The 24,007-nt window shown below is 47.1% G+C and overlaps 1 protein-coding gene across 1 annotated transcript in view; it reads left to right on the top strand.

Moving 5' to 3' along the window:
• The window catches only part of GSAP (gamma-secretase activating protein), a 178,259-nt gene extending 155,356 nt beyond the window's left edge, over window positions 1-22,903 (top strand). The window contains exons 26-31 of the mRNA XM_073573649.1: window positions 14,407-14,501; window positions 14,699-14,818; window positions 17,039-17,100; window positions 18,538-18,642; window positions 19,858-19,954; window positions 22,020-22,903. Coding sequence (XP_073429750.1) covers window positions 14,407-14,501; window positions 14,699-14,818; window positions 17,039-17,100; window positions 18,538-18,642; window positions 19,858-19,954; window positions 22,020-22,114 — 574 coding nt within the window. The 3' untranslated portion in view covers window positions 22,115-22,903. The remainder of the gene's footprint in view (window positions 1-14,406; window positions 14,502-14,698; window positions 14,819-17,038; window positions 17,101-18,537; window positions 18,643-19,857; window positions 19,955-22,019) is intronic.
• The last annotated feature ends 1,104 nt before the right edge of the window (window positions 22,904-24,007 follow it).

Here is a 24,007-nt window from a genome sequence, read left to right as displayed (position 1 = left end):
GCCGGAATCACACATGCGAGAAACATGGCCGAGTCTCGCATGTGAAATCCCAGTCACCGCTCATTAAGGTCATGAATATGGACGCCACTCCACTCTCATAGGCGTGGCGCCCATATTCATGAGCTTAGTGAGCGGTACCACGTGATGTGTGACTGCGCGCTTATACAGGAAGAAAATGTCAGCGCTGTACCAACGGAGCAGCAGCAGGAGGAGGTGAGTATAATGATGGCTAGACAGTCACAGCAGCCTGCTGTCAGCAGGCAAGGCGTATGAGTCACTCTCACAACACATGCAGCAGGAGCAGGGACCGGACTGCGCCACAGACTCAGGTGCGCCGGGTTCAGAATGAGCTGTGGGGCAGTGTGGTATATTGCTCTCGGACGCATCGGCTAACACTGAAACAGTGACACCAAGTGGAATTTTCTATTACACAGCCCCAAACATGTCTTTTTCAAAGCCTGCAGTGAAGAGAAAGGTTGGTGATGAGCACAGACAATTTCAGGAAAAGTGGGAAGTGCAATATTTCTTTGTTGAGCACAGGGGCATCCCGACATGTCTTATTTGCACAGAGAAAGTTGCAGTGCACAAAGAATACAATTTGAAACGTCATTACATAACTAGACATGCTGAGGAGTATGCAAAATACCAGGGAGATGAAATAGCCAACCGGGTTGCTAATATTAAAAGATATCTACTAAGGCAACAAGATTTCTTTAAGAAAGCAACCAAAGAGAATGATGCAGCAGTTGAAGCTAGCTACGTGGTTAGTGAGATGATTGCTAAAGCAGGAAAGCCATTCAAAGAAGGTGAATTTGTAAAAAAGTGTATATTACATGAATAATAATTACATTTCTCCTTCCCCCATGACGGCACCACGGAGAGAGGGGATCCGCCCCACGGGGACAGGAAACCTACAGACAAGAAGGCGCTACCTCTCTCCCGCATCAGTTGGTTTCCTGTCCCCACAGGGAACCTATGGACTCACCAGTCATCGTCGATGCCGGGGCCGACAAGTCCGGTGGACGACATCGGGTGCCCCCTGTCCCGGCTGGGGTGGTGACCCGAGGTGCCACCGCTGGAAGGTCAGCGGGCCTCCAGGGTGTGCGGGGGGGGAGGTGAGGCGGCAGAAGTATTGCCAAAGTCCACCTCACCCAGGAGCCCCAGGAGAGAAGCGCTCCAGGGTAGTGGCATCAGCGGGCGCTGGAAGCCCGGTGGAGTGGGGCTGAGACAGCCGAGCGGGAGCCCGCGCTTACAGGACAGCAGAGAGGAACCTGCGGCCGTCACCACCGATGGTGTCAGCGAACGCTGGAGTCCGGTGGGGTTGGGCCTGCGGCCATCTCCACCGACGCTATGCATCTCTGGGAAGGATTTCAGAGTGCACGCTCGGGGCTTGGTGACGTCAGCCCCGGGCGCGCAATGCATCTCTGGGAACGCTGGGGAAAGAGGCAGCGGCGGTGCACACCCATAGAAGAAAAAAAAAAGCGCGCTTCCCCGCACGGCAGGGACCGGCAGGGGGAGGGGGACGCCGAGGGTATAAGAGAAAAAAAAAAAAGTGAGATTACGGAAAAATAAGTGAGCCTCCAGAGGAACAGTCACAGCCGGATGATATGCCCTCAGATACAGGACGCCAGGCGGCAGTCGCCGCAACACCGGAGGAAGGATCCCAAGGACCAGACGCAGCGACACAGCAGCAGCAGCCGCTCGGAGTCCCGTCGCAGCAAGGAGTCCAGTGGGGCGGTGGCCCCAAAAGACAAGGCTTCGGCAGATCCAGTGGTCCCTCCAGATCCGGTATCCTTCTTCGGCTTGGTGGGTAAGTGGACTACGTGAACGTACAGTCTGTAACTAGGGTCCCTCTCTTTTAGGGAAAGAAGTGCACGCAGAAGGTTAACCATAAGATCTGCCCACTCTGTAAAGAACAGCTTCCCACAGGGTGGGGAAAAAGCTCTGCCAAGCGTGCATTGACCACACCATTTGTAAAGAGTCCCTAAGTTTCGCCTCCGATCTGAGGGACCTAATCCAACACCAAGTAGAAAATGCTGTTAAAACCCTTCATAGAGGAAGCAAAAAGCATAAGAAAGCGAAGACCAGAGACCCCGAGTCAGACCTCAGCGACAGGGAGAGCAAACCTTCATCATCCTCATCCAACTCGGGAAGTTCAGGGTCCGACTCCTCGTCCTCTGAAGAAGGGGGCCGCAGCTGTTTCCCCATTGATTAAACGGATAACTTAATAAAAGCAATTAGAACGACTATGGGGCTGGTGGACACCAGGCCCAAAAGAACTATCCAAGACGCCATGTTCAGCGGGTTGGAACAAAAGAAGAGAAGGTCGTTCCCTATGAACGAGAAGATACAAGCACTAATACAAAAAGAATGGAAAAGGCCGGAAAAAAATGGTCTCCTGACTCCCAAAAGGAAGTATCCCTTTGATGACCCAAGCTGCTCTCATTGGGAGAAAGCGCCAAAGGTGGATGTAGCCATAGCGAAAGCATCAAAAAAATTCGCCCTGCCGTTTGAAGTCGTGGGAACATTAAAGGACCCTGTGGACAAAAACCGTTCCTAAAAGGAAACGCTCCTAAAAGGTTCCTGGGAGGCAGCTGGAGGAGGACTGAAACCCGCCATAGCCGCTATATGCACGTCTAGAGCCTTGATGGTGTGGCTAGATCAGTTGGAGAGCCATCTGAAAAGCAAGACCCCAAGAGGCGCGATTTTAGACTCCATCCCATTGATGAGAGGAGCGGTGGCCTTTCTGGCAGACGCATCCGCGGATTCAATCCGACTGGCAGCCAGGGCAGCTTCGTTCTCAAATGCGGCAAGGAGAGCACTCTGGCTCAAATGATGGACGGGGGAACTGCAGACGAAATCCAAGCTCTGCTCCATTCCTTGTGAAGGCGAATTCCTGTTCGGCCCTACGTTGGGCGACATCCTTGGGCGACATCCACAAAGCAGGAGATAAAAAGAAATCCTTCCCCAACCAGTCTAATTTCCCCTTCAAATGTTTTCGGAGCAGGAAATTTATCCAGAGAAAGCCACCTAGAAACCCCCAGGATAAGTGGGAGGGTAGGAGAGGAAAAGGGAAAGGGTTCATGTTCGGGAAACCAGCGGACAAGAAACAACCCCAATGAAGGTGTCTCTCAGGTAGGAGGAAGATTAGGCCACTTCTTCCCAGCCTTGGAAAAAATATCAAACAGTTCCTGGATCCTAAACATGATAAGAACAGGCCTCAGATTACCCTTTCACACCTCACCCAAACCCTTTTTTGTAGTGACCCCGCAAAGACAGTCAGCGGAAGAGCAGGAAGCAGTCCAACACGAAATTCAGAACCTGGTAGAGAAATCGGTACTACAAGAAGTCCCCTGCCAGGAAAAAGGAGAAGGCTTCTATTCCCTTATCTTCCTGAAGAGGAAGCCAGACAGGACATTCAGGACGATAATAAAACTAAAAAGACTAAACAAGTGTCTGATAATCTATCCGTTCAAGATGGAAACAATAAAATCCGCAGTAAAAATGCTGTTTCTCCTTCGTCTCATTGGGGGACACAGATACTGTGGGTGTATGCTTCTGCCGCTAGGAGGCTGACACTAAGTGAAAAAAAGAGGTTAGCTCCTCCTCCGCAGTATACACCCTCGCCCCTATTGCGGGCGGAAATCAGTTTTTGCTTAGTGTCCTATGGCGGCACACACAGTCTGGATCTCTCCAGACTATTTTTTTCTAGTTTACTATGAAGATGAGACAGGGGCGACGGATCCTATTGAAAGGATCCGATCTCCCCAAACCATCAACGGGCGAGCACGCATTGAGTATCGTCTCCGCGTATCCTTACCTGCACCGAGGGACATCTCTGGGACTTTTCCCCAGACATCTATTTTTTTCTTTGTTTTTTATTTTATGAAGATAAGACAGGGGCAACGCATCCTATTGAAAGGATCCGATTTCCCCAAACCATCAACGGGCGACCACGTGCGAGTATCCCTCCACGTATCCTCTCCCGCGATGTGGGACATTATGCCAGACTTAGCCCTGTCCACCCCTAGGTATTGAAACCATGGGCTTGCACAGAGGCACAAGACTAGTCTGTGCGGCCCCCACTGCTCCACCAACGCTAGACGGCGGTGCTGCAAGGTGGCGGACGGTCCCTCTCCTCACCCCCTGAAGGGGTTAGATGGAGCTACGGTGCCTGCACCGTCCTATTTTTTATCAAAGACCCCATCACATACCTGCGCTCAGGCTGAAGAAGATCATCGGTGAGGAGAGGGTTCCTGCGAAGATTTCGGGCTGGAGCCCACAGCCGCAGCACGCCTCGCGGTGTCCACTAGCCATGCAAGAGAAGGGCTGGATCCATCAGGACAGGAACACTGCGCCGGTCAGTAGCACCACTTTTGGTACCGCGCCCCCCCCCCCCCCCCCCGGTCGGGTAGGGGAAAAATTGAGGCCGCGGCTTCGGCCGGAGCTAGGCCGCGGCCGGAAGTTCCGCCCTCGGGGCCGCGTGTCACTTCCGGCAGCCTGCCCCGCACTCGGCGGCGGTAAAAATCGAGGCCCCGGCTTCGGAGCATGGGCTAGGCCGCAAAGTGTGAGTACAGCCCCTAGAGCGATTTTACAGGCTGGTGTGCGCCACAGATGTCGGCGCGCGACTTAACGGAAGCATTCAGGTCCGGGGGGCGCAGGACTGGGATAAGTGCTGCCCGAGAGGCTACCTCCTCCCCATATCCCCAGCAGCGGACAGATACAGCATGTCCGAACAAAAGCAAAGACGCACACGTTCTTTTACGCAGCATGCATCTCTTGTCGGGCTGCGTTTCCGCGGGTGCAGAGCAGCATTTATGCGAAGCCTGCGAATCCAAACGCGCCCAGGAGCCCTCCCCCGCGACCAATGTGTCAAATGCCCCGGAATGGGCCCGGTCACTGTCACAGTACATGGCGTCGCTTACGAGAGCAATAGAATCCCTTCAAGCCCCAGATAGGGGCAGGGACAGTGTCTCGCCGCCTTTAGAGGGAACCTCCACCTCACAGGAGCCTCCGGCCTGCAGGGGCCACCCTCACTCCAGGCAGACCCGGGGGAAACGAATCCACACGGTGTCGCCCAGTCCATCCGGTGCTTTCGGCATCCGTAAGGTCTGCTTCTCGCTCCCCGTCACCAGTGGTTGATAGTGAGCAGACCTCAGATTGCGACTCAGATGAGCCCATGGACCTGGACACTCCAGGGTCACGTGAAACAGTGGACAGCCTCATAGAAGCCATCCATCAGACCCTGGGGATTGAGGATGATACCGCAGCGGCTACGGGGCGTAAAGTGGCATGTAAACGGGTGAAGCGGCTGCACAGAATTTTTTCCTCTCACCCTGAGTTTGAGGACATAGTGCAGCGGCACAGAGAACGTCCAAAATTGCATTTTTCTCGGGTTAAAGGGCACTCGAAACGTTATCCGTTTGCTCCGGACCTCCGTAAACAATGGATGGAATCCCCGATAGTGGATCCTCCGGTTTCACGCCTGGCCACTAAGACCCTGTTATCTGTCCCTAGGGTTTCCTCGATTAAAGATCCCACGGACTGCCTTATTGAGAGCCTAGGTCGTTCAGTATATGAGGCGTCAGGGTCTGCACTCGCTCCCTCGTTCGCAGCAACTTGGGTAGCCAAGGCTATGATATCATAGAAACATTAAACAAGGTCGCGCAGGAGCAGGATCTACCTGCAGAGATCTCGGAGGTCACATGTCAGATGACGATAGCCAGAGATTATGTATTGAATGTGTCTTTGGATGCGGCCAATTGTTCAGCACTTGCTGCCGCTAATGCAATCTCTATCTGAAGAGCCCTGTGGTTGAGGACATGGCGGGCCGATTCTACTTCCAAGAAGTCCTTGACTTCCCTGCCTTATCAGTGCGGCCGCCAATTTTTGTATCAATTTCTCTCCGACTCCACAGGAGGAAAGAGCGGGTTTCTCCCTCAACAGAAGGTTAAATCGTTTTTTCGTCACCCGGTTCAGGCACGTTTTCGGGCCTTTCACAGTGCCACCGGCCATTCTAGGCCGGGCGTGACGGCATTGGTCAGGTGGTGGCCGCTAAGCAGCCTGAGCCTGGTCCGGGACCCGAATAGGAGACCGGTCCAGGGTCATGCGTTAATGGACTCTGGGTGGACTACGGGGCCCAATTCCGCCACCTCAGGCCGCCCCAATCAGGATAGGGAGCTGCAGGTCATATAGAGCCAACCCATTGGGGAGAATGCGTGCTCAACAGGCCAGATCGAGGGGACCCAGATCCTAAGGATCATCGGCCAAATGACTCGAGGTCTTTACCAGACGACACCAGCAAAGTGTGCGGCCGCCTACTGTTTTCACCACGTCTGGGCCAACATCGCTCACGACGCATGGGTAAAAGAATTGGTGTCCTCCGGTTACAAAATAGAATTTGTCAGATACCCTCCAAGATGGTTTTTTTCTTTCCCGGCTTCCCAGGATGGATACCCAGGTAAGGGCTCTATTGGGAGCCATCAAGTCGCTCCTGCACAACGGAGTCATTGTTCCAGTGCCGGAACACAGAAGAGCTCAGGGGGTTCATTCCAACCTCTTTGCGGTTCCCAAAAAGGACGGGTCTGTCAGGCCTGTTTTTTTTTTTTTTTTTTTTTGGACCTGAAGCGTCTGAACAAATTCATCAGGATCAGACATTTCCGAATGGAGTCTCCGTTCAGTCATAGCGGTCATGGAGCAGTGAGAATACTTGGCCTCAATTGACAGCCAGGACGCATTTCTGCATATTCCCATTTTTTCCACCTCATCAGAGGCGGCTACGCTTCGCCATCAGCGTTCAGCATTTGCAGTTTGTAGCGCTACCCTTCGGGCTAGCCAAGGCTCCCAGAGTGTTCACAAAGGTTATGGCAATTGTCAGGGCCACACTACATTCTCGAGGCATAGTCATCTTGCCTTATCTGGACGACCTCTTGGTCAAGGGCCCGTCAATACGGGCATGTGAGGAAGGGGTCAACATCACGTTAGATACTCTTGCCGCTTAGATGGTTGGTTAATGCAAAGAAATCATCCCTTGTGCCAGCTCAGAGGATCTCCTTCATAGGAATGATCTTCGACGCTTGCTGAAGGTTGATAATTCTCCCTCAGGAAAGGGTGCTAGTCTCTGGCAGGGAGTCCGGACACTACGCCAACCAGTCCCTCATCCCATCTGATCCGCGATAAGGATCCTAGGGAAAATGGTGGCAGCAATCGAAGCGATAACTTTCGTCCAGTTCCATCCTTCACCCCCTGCAGCACGCCTCATGGCAGCCTGGGACAAGAATCCTTTCACGCTCGATCGGCGGTGCAAACTGTCCTCTGAAGTCAGGCAGTTGTTCGGATGGTGGATAACCAGTTCTTCTCTGGCCTAGGGGAAACCTTTCTCTCCATGTCATGGGCTGTTAATGACAATCAACGTCAGTCTCCTCGGTTGGGGAGCAGTGTTTCGCCACCACACAACCCAGAAACGGTGGTCGCCACAGGAGGCACGCCTCCCGATCAACTTATTGGGGATACGAGCAATTCGGCTGGATCTGCAGAAGTTTCTTCACTTTCTAGCAGGCCGCCCCATCCGGATTCCATCGGACATCGCCACGGCGGTGGTTTACATAATTTGTCAGGGGGGCACCCGCAACAGAACAAACATGCGCGAGGTGGAGCACATTCTTCAGTGGGCCAAAGCAAACCACTCGGTGATTTCGGCTGTCCACATCCCAGGTGTGGAAAATTGGGCGGCAGATTTCCTCAGCCGGCAGGGTCTTGCATCCGGAGAGTGGTCTCTACATCCCGAAGTTCTTCAACAGATTTGTCAACTGTGGGGAGCTCCGGATGTGGACCTGATGGTTTCCAGAGTGAATGCCAAGGTGCCCACATATGTCGCTCGGGCCAGGGACCCGCAGGCATTCGCGGTGGACGCGTTGGTTCTACCATGGAACCAGTATCGCCTCCCATATCTATTTTCCCCACTGCCACTACTCTCGAGAGTCAGCAAAGGGATCAAGACGGAAGGGGGGCCGGCGATTCTGCTGGCCCCAGACTGGCCCCATCGAGTGTGGTACGCAGATCTAAGGCAGTTGCTCGCCGATGTTCCTGGGCGCCTGCTAGAGCGCCCAGATCTACCGTCTCAAGGGCTAATTTGCCACCCGAACTCAGGGACCCTGTGTTTGACGGCAGGGCCGTTGAATCTTGGATTCTAACCCAGGCAGGGTTCGGGAGCAAGGTGGTCGCTACAACGATTAGCGCCCGGAGGCCTGCTTCAGCATGAATTTACCACCACACCTGGAAGGTGTTCTTTGCTTGATGTCGAGGCCGCGGTGTTTCTCCGCTAAGATTCTCGATCTCCAACATCTTGGCTTTTCTCCAGTCGGGCTCAGAGAGCCCGGATAGCTCAGTCGGTAGAGCATTAGACTCGGGCTTTGCCCCAGGTTTCCGCAGGAGACAAATGTTGGCCTTATCCGTCCTGTTCCAGTGCAGGGTTACTACCAATTTGCAGGTGAAAACTTTTCATCCGGGGAGTGTCCCACTTGATACCTCCCTATATGGTGCCGATGGACGCCTGGGTTCCTAACATGGTCCTAAGTGTTCTGCAGGAAGCTCCATTGGAACCGCTTCAGGATATCACTTTGAGGTACCTTTCCTGGAAAGTTGTTCCCCTAGTGGCCATCACTTCCAACAGGCTGGTTTCAGAGCTGGCGGCTCTATCCTGCCGAGCTCCGTTCCTCACTTTCCATAGGTATAAGGTGGTCCTCAGACCAGCCCCTCTTTTTCTGCCGAAGGTCGTGTCCTCTTTGTCACATCAATGAAGATGTCGCTTTTTCTTCATTTTGTCCAGCACCAGTGCACCGTGTGGAAGAAGGCTCTTCACACGTTAGACCTGGTAAGAGCCCTCCGGAGGTACGTGTCACGGATGGCACCCTTTCCTCAGATGACACGCTGTTCGTGCTCCCTGAAGAACGCAGGAAGGGACTCGCTGCCGCAAAGTCGACTATAGCCAGATGGATTCGTTTGACTATTCAGGAGTCCTACTGCATTAGAGGCACGCCGATTCCGGCAGGGATCAGAGCGCACTCTACCCGGTCGGTGGGCGCCTCTTGGGCGCTTCGGCACCAGGCTTCGACAGAACAGGTTTGCAAGGCAGCAACCTGGTCCAGCCTGCACACACTTGCCAAACATGATATCCATACTCAGGCCTCGGCGGATGCAAGCCTGGGTAGAAGGAGTCTCCAAGCAACGGTGGCGCACCTTTAAACAGGAGGTGCATGTGGCTTGGATCGGTGAGTCAATCTCCCACCCAGGGACTGCTGTAGGACGTCCCACAGTATCTGTGTCCCCCAATGAGACAAAGGAGAAACATGGATTTTTGTGAGTACTCACCGTAAAATCCTTTTCTCCGAGACGCTCATTGGGGGACACAGCACCCACCCTATTAGTCAGTTGGCTCTTGTTTAAATGAATATGTGTTTACTTATTTGATATAAGGGTGGTGTTTTCCTTTGGACATGTTGTACCTGTATTAAGGCTGATTTTTTTGTCCTCCTACTGCTTTGGCACCAAACTGATTTCCGCCCGCAATAGGGGCGAGGGTGTATACTGCGGAGGAGCTAACCTCTTTTTTTCACTTAGTGTCAGCCTCCTAGCGGCAGAAGCATACACCCACAGTATCTGTGCCCCCCAATGAGTGTCTCAGAGAAAAGGATTTTACGGTGAGTACTCACAAAAATCCATGTTTCCCGCCTGCTTCATGACAGTGCTCGACTTAAAAGACGCGTACTATCACGTCCCCATACACATAGACTATCGCCAGTATCTCAGGATTGCAGTTACTATGAAAGGAGAAATAAGGCACTACCAGTTCAAGGCCCTCCCATTCGGGCTGGCCATCGCTCCGAGAGTGTTCACAAAAATCATAGCAGAAGTCATGGCACATCTAAGGGAGCAGGATGTACTCATAGTTCCATACCTAGATGACTTTCTAGTGGTAGGCAACTCCCCTTCTCACTGCAGTGATCAGCTAAACCGGACTATAGAAACACTAACCAATCTAGACTGGCTGCTAAACCTGCCGAAATCTCGGACGACTCCGAGTCAAGTACAGGAGTACCTGGGCATCACCATAGACTCGCTCAGACAAGAGTGTCGCCTCCCAGAAGGGAAAATGACGCACATGAGGCAGATAGCGACAGTCGCGAAAATGCACACAGCGACAACACTAAGGAAAGCCATGTCCCTGCTCGGCTCAATGACAGCCTGCATCCCGGCTGTACGGTGGGCCCAAGCCCATACAAGGGATCTCCAGTGGGAGATACTAGCCGCAGAGGTTTCCCTTCACGGAAATTTAGAAGGGCAGTTAGACATTACACCCGAAACAGCCCACTCACTAGAGTGGTGGGAGGAACCATCCAACCTAGCCCGGGGAGTCCCTTGGGTATTGGCGATATCTCAAGTCCTTACCACAGACGCAAGCCCCAGGGGGTGGGGGGCCCGGTCCCACTTGGACAACCAGGTAGCACAAGGGGTTTGGATGAGGGACGAAGGAAGAGCCTCCTCAAATATGAAGGAGCTCTTGGTAAAACTCACCCTCCGGTACTTTCTGAACTCCCTCAAGTCCCACAACGTAAGGGTATTTTCGGACAACCGCACAGTAGTAGCCTACTTGAACCATCAGGAGGGGGACAAGATCCCATGCCCTAAGGGAAGTGACAAAATCAATTTTCCAGTGGGCAGAGGAAAATCTAGGCTCACTGACGGCACTACACATAAAAGGAGCAGACAACGTAACGGCAGACTTCTTAAGTCGCACACAGTTGAGACAGGGGGAGTGGGAATTAAACCAGGCATTTTTTACCCAGATCACGACACTATGGGAAATACCCAGCATAGATCTATTTGCCAACAGCACAAACCAGAAGGTGGAAACCACCTGCTCCATAGACCCCTCCGGGAACCCGGTAGCCCTGGACGCCCTCATGGTTCCCTGGCACTTCCCCCTTGCCTATGCGTTTCCTCCAGTAGTCTTAATTCCATCAGTTCTGAGGAAGATTCGGGAGGACAGGACAAGGGTAATATTAATAGCCCCGTTTTGGCCGAGAAGGACGTGGTTCTCGTGGTTGAGGAGAATGTCCATCTCCGACCCTTGGGTCCTCCCGGATATTCCGAACTTGCTCTCACAGGGCCCAGTACTACACCCCCAGGTGGGGAACCTACATATGATGGCCTGGAATTTGAAAGGGCGCTATTGACCAACAGGGGCTTCTCTAAAAATTTAGTGTCCACTCTCCTACGGTGTAGGAAACCAGTAACCACCAGAGTGTATGGGAGGATCTGGAGGAAATTCCTCTCAGTATCAAATGCCAGCACAGGGGGGGTGGTTCCTCTATCAATGATCTTAGAGTTCCTACAGAAGGGCTTAGAGCAAGGCTTAGCTACCAGTACACTGAAAGTTCAGGTGGTGGCCCTAGGGGCCCTTTACAACTATGACTTGGCAGGAAACCGGTGGGTGGCCAGGTTCATCAAAGCAGCTGGTAGATCCAGACCAATACCTTCCCTAAATACTCCTCCCTGGGACCTAAACTTGGTACTCTCAGCCCTGTCGAAACCTCCTTTTGAACCATTACAAGAGGCCCCTCTAAAATTGATATCGCTCAAGACCTCCCTCTTGGTAGCCCTGACATCGGCCTGCAGAATAAGTGATATTCAAGCCCTGTCAGCCTTCCCTCCGTTTACTCAGATCCTAGAGGATAGGGTGGTACTTACGACAGACCCAGCCTACCTGCCGAAGGTAGTATCCCGATTCCACAGAACCCAGGAAATCTCCCTCCCCTCCTTTTGCCCCAATCCCAAAAACAAGGGAGAAGAGACCTTGCACACATTAGACGTCAGGAGATGCCTAGTGGAATACTTAGCGGCAACCAGGGAGTGTATGAAGGATAGGGCTCTTTTTGTCTGCTTTCAGGGGCCAAGAAAGGGTGGAAGGCATCAAAGAGCACGTTGGCGAGGTGGATAAGGGACGCCATAACCTTGTCTTACTCGTCAGAAGGCGTGGACATCCCAGGCAGAATAACGGCCCATTCCACAAGAGCGGTGTGAACTTCATGGGCAGAGAGAGCAGGCATCTCCATTGAGCAGATATGTAGAGCCGCTACTTGGTCCTCTCCTTCAACTTTCTTTAGTCACTATCGGCTGAACCTAGCCACCTCCTCAGATCTAACCTTTGGTAGAAGGGTGCTGGAGGCAGTGGTCCCCCCCCCTAATAGATAGTCTCTGCAACTCTCTCCGTGGTGCTGTCATGGGGGAAGGAGAAAATCGTAGTTACTTACCGATAACGGTATTTCTCCGATTCCATGACGGCACCCGTATATTCCATCCCTACACGCGTGGGGTGCGCACTTTTTGTAAAAATAGTTTAGCCAAATAGTCACATGGTGTCAACTCTACGCAGTTTAATGATTATAGAAATATTGTTTTTCTTAAAGTTGTTCATGTTATAGGCCAGAGTTCCATTAAATGCTCTGTAAAACAGCTGACACGGGAGAGAGGTACCGCCTTTTTGTCTGTAGGTTTCCTGTCCCCGTGGGGCGGATCCCCTCTCTCCGTGGTGCCGTCATGGGATCGGAGAAATACCGTTATCGTTAAGTAACTATGATTTTCTCTAGTCGGCAACTATATGTGGTTTCTTCAGTCTTCTATACCTGCTGTATTATCATTTTCATTTTATTTATTACTGATTGATTTTTTTTTTTTAATGATTTTGTCAATTTATTTTTTAACACAAAATAAGATGAAAAAATAAAGACATTTGATAACATTGGAATGTTTTTGTAAGAGCTTTTCTTGTGGAAAACCTGATGCAGCCCAGCCTCACCCAGATTCTACCTCCAGCGGCCCCCCGGGTAAATTGAGTTTGAGACCCCTGTCTTACATGGATATTGGGACAATAACACTTGCACACCATTTATCTAAGCTAATGAAGGATTGACTCTGAGCTCAGTTTGTTTAAATGTCCATTTACTATGTAAAGGCCCCTTCACACACAGCGATCTCGCTAGCGAGATCGCTGATTTTGTGACGCCACAGCAATCTCGCCGAGATCGCTGTGTGTGACAGGGATCAGTGACTGGCCCCCCACCAGGTATCACTGATCGTTCACTATCGTCCTGGACCATTTTTTGATCGTTGCTCACCTACTGGCCAGCGCGCATCGCTGCGTGTGGCAGCGGGAGCCAGCGATCAGCGAGGCTCCCAGCGCTCTATGCAGACGCTGGGAGCTGGTATCTAAGGCCTGTTTCACACTTCCATTTTTGACCATCAGTCAAAATCCGCCGTTTTTGCAAAAAAAAACGGATCCGCCATTTTTTTGGCGGATCCGTTTTTTTCCCCATTGACTTGCATTACCGGCGGATCTTGACGGATGGCCATCCGTTGGATCCATTTTTTTGCGGATCCGTCAATTTTTTTGCGTCCGCCGAGATGCCTGGACGGACCATGTAATGTTTTTTGTACTGCAGGATCCGCATTTTTATAGATCGCATGCCCGGAGGAATGAAGTCAGGAGGAAATTTAACCCTGAAATCATTTCTGGCGGACAGAGAAAATCTCCTCTCTCTCTCTCTCTCTCCTCTCCTCTCTCTCTCTCCTCTCTCTCCTCTCTCTCTCTCTCCTCTCTTCCCGGGCAGCGGTTCCTTTAAAATTCTTCATTCGGCGGATCCGTCAAAAAAACAGATCCGGTGGCATCCGTTCACATCAGGTAGGAATGGATCCGCTTTCCGCCTTTTTAGCGGATTTTAACTGACACAAAAAACTGAAGTGTGAAACAGGCCTAAGGTAAATATCGGGTTAATAAGCAGCTTGCGTCACTTAGTAACCCGATGTGTACCTTAGAAACCTGCATGCTCGCAGCTCCCGGTGCGAGCACGCAGGTTTCTAAAGTACATATCAGGTAACTAAGTGACGCGCGCCGCTTAGTAACCCGATATTTACCTTCGATACCAGCGTCCTCGCTGGTGCTGATCACTGGTGAAGCTACCTGTTTGGCAGCTCACCAGCGATCATGTAGCGACACACCAGCGATCCTGACAAGGTTGTATTGTTGTCGGAATCGCTGGTGCATCTTTAAGTGTAACGGTACCCGTAGGTCTCTGCTCTTTTTGTGTATATATTTGTTTCTTCAGATACTTTGTATGTCTCTTCATCAGATGGTATAACAAAGTCTCAAAAAATTGCTTTGCAACATCACTTGTTACACAGTATCAAAACCTTTTTTTCTATAAACTGCTAAACATGCCTACAGTGATATGGAAAACGTAGGTGCCATTTTAAAATGCCCAATATCATAGTACATTGGAATTTTGGTAAACAAGTGTATTCATGAAATTCTTATTAGCACAGTTTTTAATATTTTAAATTCTAATTTAGGGACGGAAATGGAAATTCTTCAGAGTATTTTGCTTTTCATGTCATGTGCCGAATTACAGATGCTGCAACCAGAATGGGCATGCCATTACCTCCTGGTAAGTGTTCACACTTCACAAGCACTGGCTGTGGTGTATGTTCCCATCCTTTAGGCTTATATATATTATGAATACACTGGTACATGTATTAATTTCACACATACTGTTTTTTTGGGGGGAATCTCAAAAAACCTTGAGGAAAAAACCTGAGTGGCTCCTTAGTATTGTAATTTTATTCTAAACTCTTGTTATTTCAGGTTTCCACACATTGCACCTAGCTCTAGCAGTGCGCTGCCTCCCTCTAGGAAATTTGCTTCAATACATTGATGCCGGAGTCTTGACCTTAACAGAAACTTTTGTTGTTAAACTACTGAAAGGTAAATTCAACCAGTATGGAGCCACATTATTCCCTAATGATGTTATGCTTTTGTCTTGTTTTTTAGTCTTTTCACCAAACCTTTAGTACCCCTATGCAATGTATGAATACTATATGTTTTATGTTGCGAGGAAAAACTAAATAAATATATATTTAGAAATATATTTACTTAGAAAACTGGTGACGTGTTCAAAGCTCATTTCACCCGCTGTATGTATGTATGCATGCATGTGTGATTTTTATATATTCTAAATGTTCTATTGGCATGAAAGTCTCACCAGAAGTCGGTAACAACCCATCCAAATCACACAGGCAAAGAAATCATACCATAGAGGTCCATAAATTATGTGTAATAATGAGTACTGAACACATGAAGAAAGAAGTGCAAAAAGTCATGACACCAGCTGAAATCTATCGGTAACTAGAAGGCAATCCTGCCACTTATTGAGAAATAATATCAACTGGTTCAACTGATGGCCTATAAAAAGGTGTCTTATTACCAAAGTGCCACACAAGAAACATCTCATGATGGGTAAAACCAGTGAGCTGTTTAAAGACCTTTCCAACCTTATTGTTGCAAAACATGCTCATGTCATTGGGTACAAAAGAATTTCTAAACTACTGATAGTTTCATTGAGGACTGCTGGGGCCATAATCTGGAAGTGGAAAGAATAGTATTTCACTATAAACCAGAAATGACCAGGTGCTGCCCGCAAGATTTCAGACAGAAGAGTGAAACAAATTATCAGTAGAGTTTCCAACAGCCAAGGACCACCTGTGGAGACATACAGAAAGACATTGAATCGGCAAATACAGTTGTTTCAAAGAAAATAAGTAATGCACTCAACCTTCATGGCCTGTATGCACACACTCACCACGCAAGACTCCATTGCTGAACAAAAAGCATGTTCAAGTGCGTTTAAAGTTTTCTCAACAACCGTTAGACAAGCCTGTGAAATTCTGAGAGAATATAGTTTGGTCATATGAGACAAAAATTAAACTCTTGGATGCCATAATTCACACTATGATTGGAGGCCAAAAGGCACTGTATATCACACCAAAAACACCATACCAACGGTGTAGTTTGGAGGTGGGAACATCATTGTGTGGGGGGTGTTTTTCTGCATACGGCTTTGGCAAACTTCAAATAATTGAAGAATGAATGAACAAATGCACCTTAACATTCTTGATAAAAATCTGCTGCCATCTACCAGGCTGATGAAGATGAAATGAGAGTTGACATTTCAGCAAGACAATGATCCCAAACACACAGCCAAGGAAACTCTCAACCGCTTTCAGAGAAAGAAAATAAAACTGCTAGAATGGCCCAGTCTGGCCCAGACAATCACCTGACCTGAATCCAGTATAACATTTATGGTGTAGAAGAATGGGCCCAAATCACATCAAAGCAATGCATGCAATTAGTTTCTCCATTCAGGAGGCATTATGAAGCTGTCATCACCAACAAAGGTTTTGCAGAAAGAATTCATTAAATTTCAGTTAGCATGTTCAATACTTTTTCCCTGTGTCATTTCTCATTATTACACATAATTTATAGACATCTTTGGTTTGATTTCTTTGCCTGTGTGGATTGGATGGATTGTGACCGACATCTGGTAAGAATTTTGTGTCAATAGCACCTTTAGAAATATATTTACTTAGAAAATTGGTGAAGTGTTCAATAATTATTTCACCCTTTGTGTGTGTGTGTGTGAAAGGCAGGTAGTTGCTAACTATCTGCTTGTTCTGCCTGGCGCTGGCTCAGAGTGGTCACAGACCGCTCCTGACGGTGATTCTGCTGCTTCACATGGAGAGAGCAGCTCTTCCTCTTCCAGTCAGCTCTGTCGATGGGGTGTGACTGCCAACCATCATGCTGATTGACAGCCAGATCCCCACATTTGGCTAGCGGTGAGCTAGTTGTCGAACAGTATAACAGTCCAGCCTTGTCAAAAGCGTAGGGGGAAGAGACACTGCTAATATGTCAGCGTGTCTTCACAAGAAGCAGTACAATCGTTGTCAGGAGCAGCCTGTGACCGCTCGGACCCAGCAGAAATTAGCGCAGGGCAGAACATGCCTGTAGTTAGCAACTACCTACATGTAAGTTCTTGGACTCAATAGGAAAAAAATGAAATGGACCCTGATATCCCTTTAAACTTTTTTCATTGTCACTGGCGGAGGTAGTGGGCGTCTCAATGTGCATTGCATGTTTGTTTCTTTACAGAACTGGATGATAATGAAAGAAATGAAAAACTGAAGTGTAGCATAATTCTGCGACTACCAGAGGTATGTTGTCTGTGCACTGGGAAGATTACAGGTCTATTTTCTTCTACAAACTGCATTAGGTAAAATATAATGTGACATTTTCCATGTAGTTGAATTGTATATTTTTATTTCTGATAAAGATGAGGTCTGGACGATAGGAGACAAAGTCTGGGGCACGCGGCTCCAGGATTTCCTTTTCCAGCATATAAACCCACTAAGGCTGGTTTCACATTTGCGTTTTTTAGCGCTGGAAAAAAACGCATACCTGCGCATGCGTTTTTTCCCCTATATTTAACATGGGTGCGCATACCTGCGCGCTGGTAAGCGCATGTATGCGATTTTCATGCGCTGCGTTTTTTTGGGGTGTGCGTTTGGATTTTCCAGACGCAGCATGTTGCATTTTTTGGCCCTGCAAAAAAGCGCATGCGCACATATGCGCACGTTTTGCGCTAAAAATGGCCATTATAGCCTATGGATGCGCATACATGCGCACTGGCATGCTCATGTATGCGTTTTTTTGCACATGCGTTTTTTTTTTTTAACCATGGAATTTAGGGGTTTAGGGTTAGGGTCAGGGTCAGGGTTAGGGTTGGGGTTAGGGTTAAGTATGGTTTGGTTAAGGGTCAGGGTTGGGGTTAGGGTTAGGGTTAAGTATGGTTTGGTTAAGGGTTAGGGTCAGGGTTAGGGTTAAGTATGGTTTGGTTAAGGGTTAGGGTCAGGGTTAGGGTCAGGGTTAATTATGGTTTGGTTAAGGGTTAGGGTCAGGGTTAGGGTTGGGGTTAGGGTCAGGGTTAGGGTTAAGTATGGTTTGGTTAAGGGTTAGGGTCAGGGTTAGGGTTAGGGTCAGGGTTAGGGTCAGGGTTAGGGTTAAGTATGGTTTGGTTAAGGGTTAGGGTCAGGGTTAGGGTTAGGGTCAGGGTTAGGGTTAAGTATGGTTTGGTTAAGGGTTAGGGTCAGGGTTAGGGTTAGGGTCAGGGTTAGGGTTAGGGTCAGGGTTAGGGTTAGTTAGGGTTTAGGGTTTGGGTTAGGGTTAAGTATGGTTTGGTTAAGGGTTAGGGTCAGGGTTAGGGTCAGGGTTAGGGTTAGGGTCAGGGTTAGGGTTAGTAAAGTCATGGTTTGGGTTAGTGTGAGGGGCCAACTAATGTTGGAAAAAAACGCAAACGCGGTAAAAACGCACTAAAAACGCATACAAACGCATAAAAACGCTGCGTTTTTTTCATGCATGCTTATAAAAATGCTTGAAAAAAACGCAGCAGTTGTATGCTTTTGTATGCGTTTTTTCAATGCGTTTTTTTGCGGGAAAAACGCGCTGCAAAAAAAAGCAAGTGTGAAACTAGCCTTAGTGTCGGGAAATCCTACTGTACATACTCAGTGCTGAGCTGTGACCCTCTCATACACAGGACATGAGAGAACATTCCACATGATCACATTCATTGTTATTTTTTTCATCTCATCCAGAACATTTCTGAAAAGATCCATAACTTGTGGGACCATGCCATCAGCAATAACGTCATTGCTATGAAGTATGTGAAAAAGCTGCTCTTCAGGCTTAACACAAAGGAGGTGAGCAAGAGAACAGTCCTGACGAAAAGTAACTTTGCCAACTAGCTGACTTAAGATGGATGAAGACAAAGCAGAAAACCAATTCCAATGTTGAATTCAAGTCTTAGATTTTAAATCTTCTTCCTGGAGGTTCTCTAGTTTTACAAATTAGTTTGTTTCTACGGTCGTCTTATAATCCAGTGTATTTGTCTAATTGGCGTTTGTTTGATTCCAATGATGCCTGATTTAACAAATTTTAACGTATTATTATTTATGTATGTGGTATTGATTTAGTGATCACTTAAAGTGGTAAATAATTAAAGGGATATTCCCATCTCCAAGATACTATCCCAATATGTAGTAAGTGTAGTTGTAGTAATAATAATCATACTAGCAAATAACTCCAATTAGAAACCAGGTATAGTTCTTCTGATTCACTGTGTTGCTTACCCTATGTGCAGGGCATTGCAGTAGCTTAAGTATCCATGGTTACGACCACTAACTACTAGTTAACAAACTGTTACTATATGAGTGGTTGTATCCAGTGACACCTAAGCTACTGCAATGCCCTGCACATGGGGTAAGGGACACAGCGAATCAGAAGAACTATACTACATTTCTATCTCGAGGTATTTGCAAATATTATTATTACACCTACCACATATTGGGCAGAAACATGAGCAAAAGCTCCAAAAGAATGCGACAAAAGGTCCAAAGATAATAGAATAAAAAATAAATTTTATTAATACATTACAAATAGACAGATGACAAGTGAGGGAACAAGGGGATATATTACATTATATTGATTAGTATTTCAGCCAGTTAGGCCTCAGTAGATCCAGCACTCTTTTTTGCTATACCCATGCAGTTGTGGATGTGACATAATTCATTGTCCCCTTGTTCCCTCACTTGTCATCTGTCTGTTTGTAATGTATTAATAAAATTTATTTTTTATTCTATTATCTTTGGATCTTTTGTCGCATTCTTTTGGAGCTTTTGCTCATGTTTCTGCTATATATTTGTGATAGGTTCTCATTTATCCATTTGTCAGCCGATACAATCTAGTGTATCAATTCTGAGTCTCTATCATGGTGACAATTGTAATTGGCATATTACTAATTTCTACCACATATTGGGATAGGATCTTTAAGATGGGAATACCCCTTTAAGTTTAGTTCTTTATTAGTATCATTAAGTCACACTAATGTTTCTATTTCATATTGTTATTTTTTGCAGGTTACTTCGCATTCACCGGCGGATCGATCTCCGCTGTACATTAACTTTCTCCCACTGAATTATTTAATAATGATGCTATCAGAAGTGGAAGATAGAGGTAACGTTCATATTCACCGTGATGTTCATCCTGCAGATTTGCAGAGTCCACATATTAGATGGAAGGCTGCAGGGGAAGTGTTTGCCTAATAGCTGCTGATTGCCCAGGCTGTGAGATTCCGGAACCCCCACTGACTTGCGGTAATTGGGCAGAAATCCCAGCAGCATGTGAAGATTAGCTTTATTTTGCCAAAGTAAAAGATAATGCAGAAAAGATTGTTATAAAACTGAAGATATCCAGCTTTAGTACAGAATTTAGTTATTGATGGGATTTCACCAAGCATGAACAATATTTCTCACAGTCCAGCACCTTCACTTCTCAGGATACGTGTCGAACCACTTTTTCTGATGACTTCAATAAAAGTAATTGAGACATTAACGAAAGAGAGTAAAAATAGAACCATCTATAAAAAAGTACTTTTATTTCTGGATTGAAAATGGGTCACTCCCTGTGTGCATCTAGCTGCGGAGTCAGGTGACGGATGGATGGGACGTCCATGCTTCCGATGGGATGAAGCTCTGTCAGCAGGGCTGGTTTTAGACAAAGTGGCTCTGGGCAACAATTAATAGTTGAGTCCCAAATACTAATATTTGTACCATCACACAAAAACATTTAAGGTGCAAGCTGAATTTGGGCCATTAAACAAGCACCAATCGACTATTCAAGTCATTCGCCGTTTGTTTACCGGCCTCTATACAGAGATGGACAAAGAATGATGTGGTAGAAAAAAAACACTAATCAATCACTCTGTCCCCATCCATATTATCATGGTATCGGAAGTACAACTCCTGATAACACAGGGCTATGTGCTGCTGAAAGTAAGGATTTTTGTTACATGATCTACAAGAACTAGATGCCACTTCTGAAGGAATGCTAAGAGATTACAGTGCAGACATAGTGACTTACAGGTGACCACCTTTCTCATGGAGTCCTAGACTTTTCATGGCCCTGGCAGCCCACTACATACAGTATGGGACCCCAACAAGCCCCTCATACAATGCAATAAATAAACCTTATATAGTCTAAGTCCACTGGCATAGTCAGCGTTTGAGCATAGGCGAAGTGACATGGTGACATTATCACTCCACCTGCGCAAGCATGCTCCTAGAGTTCGGTAGGCCACAGGTGTAAAGCGACCTGCCGCTTACAGAACGGTGAGAGGTAATACAGGAGGACCACATCTCTGTTCCACCAGAATTTAACTGTGCACTCCGATATAGTAAGGGACGATGAGTGCGGTTAGGCACCTCCATGTACCTGGGGCAATAACACCTCTCCCTTTCCCATTCTCCCTCTCTCTACCCTCAACGCAGGCCCAGCCGGTCTGTCACCTACTGTACAGCCAAACTGTAGTCTAATAAGCCAGGTAACTGAATGATAAGACGACGAGATGTCATGAATTCCAGTCTCTTTAATTCCCTTCACTCTGGAAATGCAGGAAATAACTTTTAATTTATAATTTTTTTTTCTCACTGGTACATTTTGAGAAGTGATGGAAAAACAATTTTAGACTAGATTTTTATTTTTTTACTCGAATGGACTTAAATATATATCTTTACAACAATACTTAATATGTTATAACCATTACTACATTTGCCTTTGCTCCTCACCTCCATGATACCTAAAATGACTACATTTTTATCTAATTGTTATATAGTATTTCAGTAAAGATGGTAATATTTTTACGTTCTAGCAACAACGTCTCAGTTAATTTGTAGGAGTTTGTGTATCGGATATTGAGGTTTCCCAAAGTGATATTTATCGATCCACTGATCTACAGCTTTAAGGGCTGATGGACCGTGCCTACAGTTCATAGTTGTACATGTTTCTCAGTGTCTGGACACATGGCTGCTGTCCTCTATTTGGTCTTTCCGTTATGTTTTAGCACCCGCTTGATCATAAGTAGCCCACATAAAACTGCAGAAAGGGAAAGTGCAGTGTTAAGTGGCATACCCTTCTGAGAGCACAGTTTTTTTCATCTCAAGGATGGTGAACCCCTCTCGGCATGGGAATTTCATTGTAGGCATGATAGACTTTTATCTTGTATGTAATCTGTTTATTTCAGCATTAAACCCATTTGAGGAAGATAACATAGACGCTGCATTTCTGGAAGAGATTGCTCTAAAACAAACTGCAGATATACTAGGCCTACGACAATGATGGACACCGGAAAAAGAAGTGACTTCTGCCTGTACATTTCTGAAGAACCGCTACAGATGCCCATAGTAGTTCCCGTGACCGTTCTCTCGGAATCAAGTTGTGCAACGCTGACGTTCAGTTACATAAATGTATGTACGTTCTATCGCTGCGACATTTCCTGTTGTGGTCTGGCCCGTTTACAGCTGATATATATCTTCTTCTCAAAAACAGGAAAGTGATGTCTAACATTGGCAAGATACTGAGTTCAATCAGCAAGTTGAAACCAGGAACCTGCCAGTGTATAAAAAACTTATAGAATAATTATTCCTCATAGGAATTATGTACTGAAATATGAATTGGCAAATAATTTTGCTTGAAAACTGTTTACATATATAGTTTCCACTGTAACATGTTTTAATTAGCTATGGTTCTCTGCTAGGAACTAATAAAGGAAAGGACTAATGGTCATGTACAATGAAGAAAATTTAGTTTTAGTACTGTTTAGAATGGACATGTAAATTTTGTCCAAATATATATTCAATAAAGCTACACTGATCTATTCTCCAAGATTCTGTAAAAATCTTGGTTACTTACTGCTGCCACTAATGAGGCCGATCTGTATACGGTTTTTATTTGGGTCAAAAGCTTTATGTTGACATATTACTAGTAATGAAAGGTATTTCTGTGCAGAGCCAAAAATGGACTATATGTACAGGGTATATGTAAGGGTATATGTACATGGCGTCGTTATGGAGCGTAACGGCCTGAAAAAGTGCTCAATAAATGTAAACAAAATATGCAATGTAAAAATGGCTTGCTGTTCATTTTTAGTCTTGTTCATCTTTAAACCACTTCACATTTTGTAAAGACGTGAAGCAGTTAGGCTACTTTCAGACATCAGTTTTTCTCTATCAGGTGCAATGCGGCGCCATGCCGCATCGCCGGATCTGGCATAAAATGTGGAAAACGGATGCACCAGTTCCAGTTTTTTGCCGGATCCGGCATAATCCGGCAAAAAAAACGGAACCGGTGCATCCGTTTTTCCATCCGTTTCGTCCGTTTTTTTGCTGGATCCGGTTTTTAAAACACGCCCAAAAGCCACCATTGGCTACTGGTATTCAAAGGAAAACCTATAAATACCTTGGTTTTACACCCTGTTGAGAGGATGTTGTTTTTGAGCAAGATGGAAGCTATTATTGGAAACATCGCGCAGGCTTACATTGATTTTACTTTTGAGGCCAATTCTTTGGCAGCAGTTGTCATGGAGAAGGAGCGACAAAGGCAGCGCATCATGCGTCTGCGCCGACGTCGTTTCTGGATTCACCCTATAACCACACAGAGGATGACACTGGGAGTCTTTGCAACGTTATATCTGGCGTTGCGAGGAAATCCAGAGAAGTTTTTCCTTTATACGAGGATGAAAGTGGAAACTTTTGATTCTTTTGCTGGACAGGGTTGGAGAACTGATCCGGAGACGTGACACCTACTGCCGCTTCTCCATCTCACCACCGGAGCGTTTGATGGTCACTCTCCGGTAAGCCAATTTTTATTGTTTTTCCTCCAAAGCAGACTTCAGTATACTGGAAAATGTGTCTCTTCCTGTTGTTGCAGTTATTTTGCATTAATAATTGTTTTTGACTTTTCACACAGATTCCTTGCAACAGGCGAATCCCTTTCCTCGCTACATTACCAGTATAGGAATGGGATTTCAACATTATCAGGTATCATCAAGTACACATGCCGCGCATTGTGGGACAGTCTATATGAAGAGTTTATCCCACAGCCCACAACAGAGAGTTTGCTCGAAATAGCAGACCAATTTTACAGCATCTGTCAGTTTCCAAATTGCCTGGGTGCAGTTGATGGCAAGCACATCAGGATCACAAAACCAGCTGGATCGGGATCTGAATTTTT

The sequence above is a fragment of the Dendrobates tinctorius genome, unplaced genomic scaffold, assembly GCF_039654945.1.
Source record: "Dendrobates tinctorius isolate UK_male_01 unplaced genomic scaffold, ASM3965494v1 ptg000035l, whole genome shotgun sequence".
NCBI classification, from domain to species: Eukaryota; Metazoa; Chordata; class Amphibia; order Anura; family Dendrobatidae; genus Dendrobates; species Dendrobates tinctorius.
This window is presented reverse-complemented; position numbering and strand designations above follow the sequence as displayed.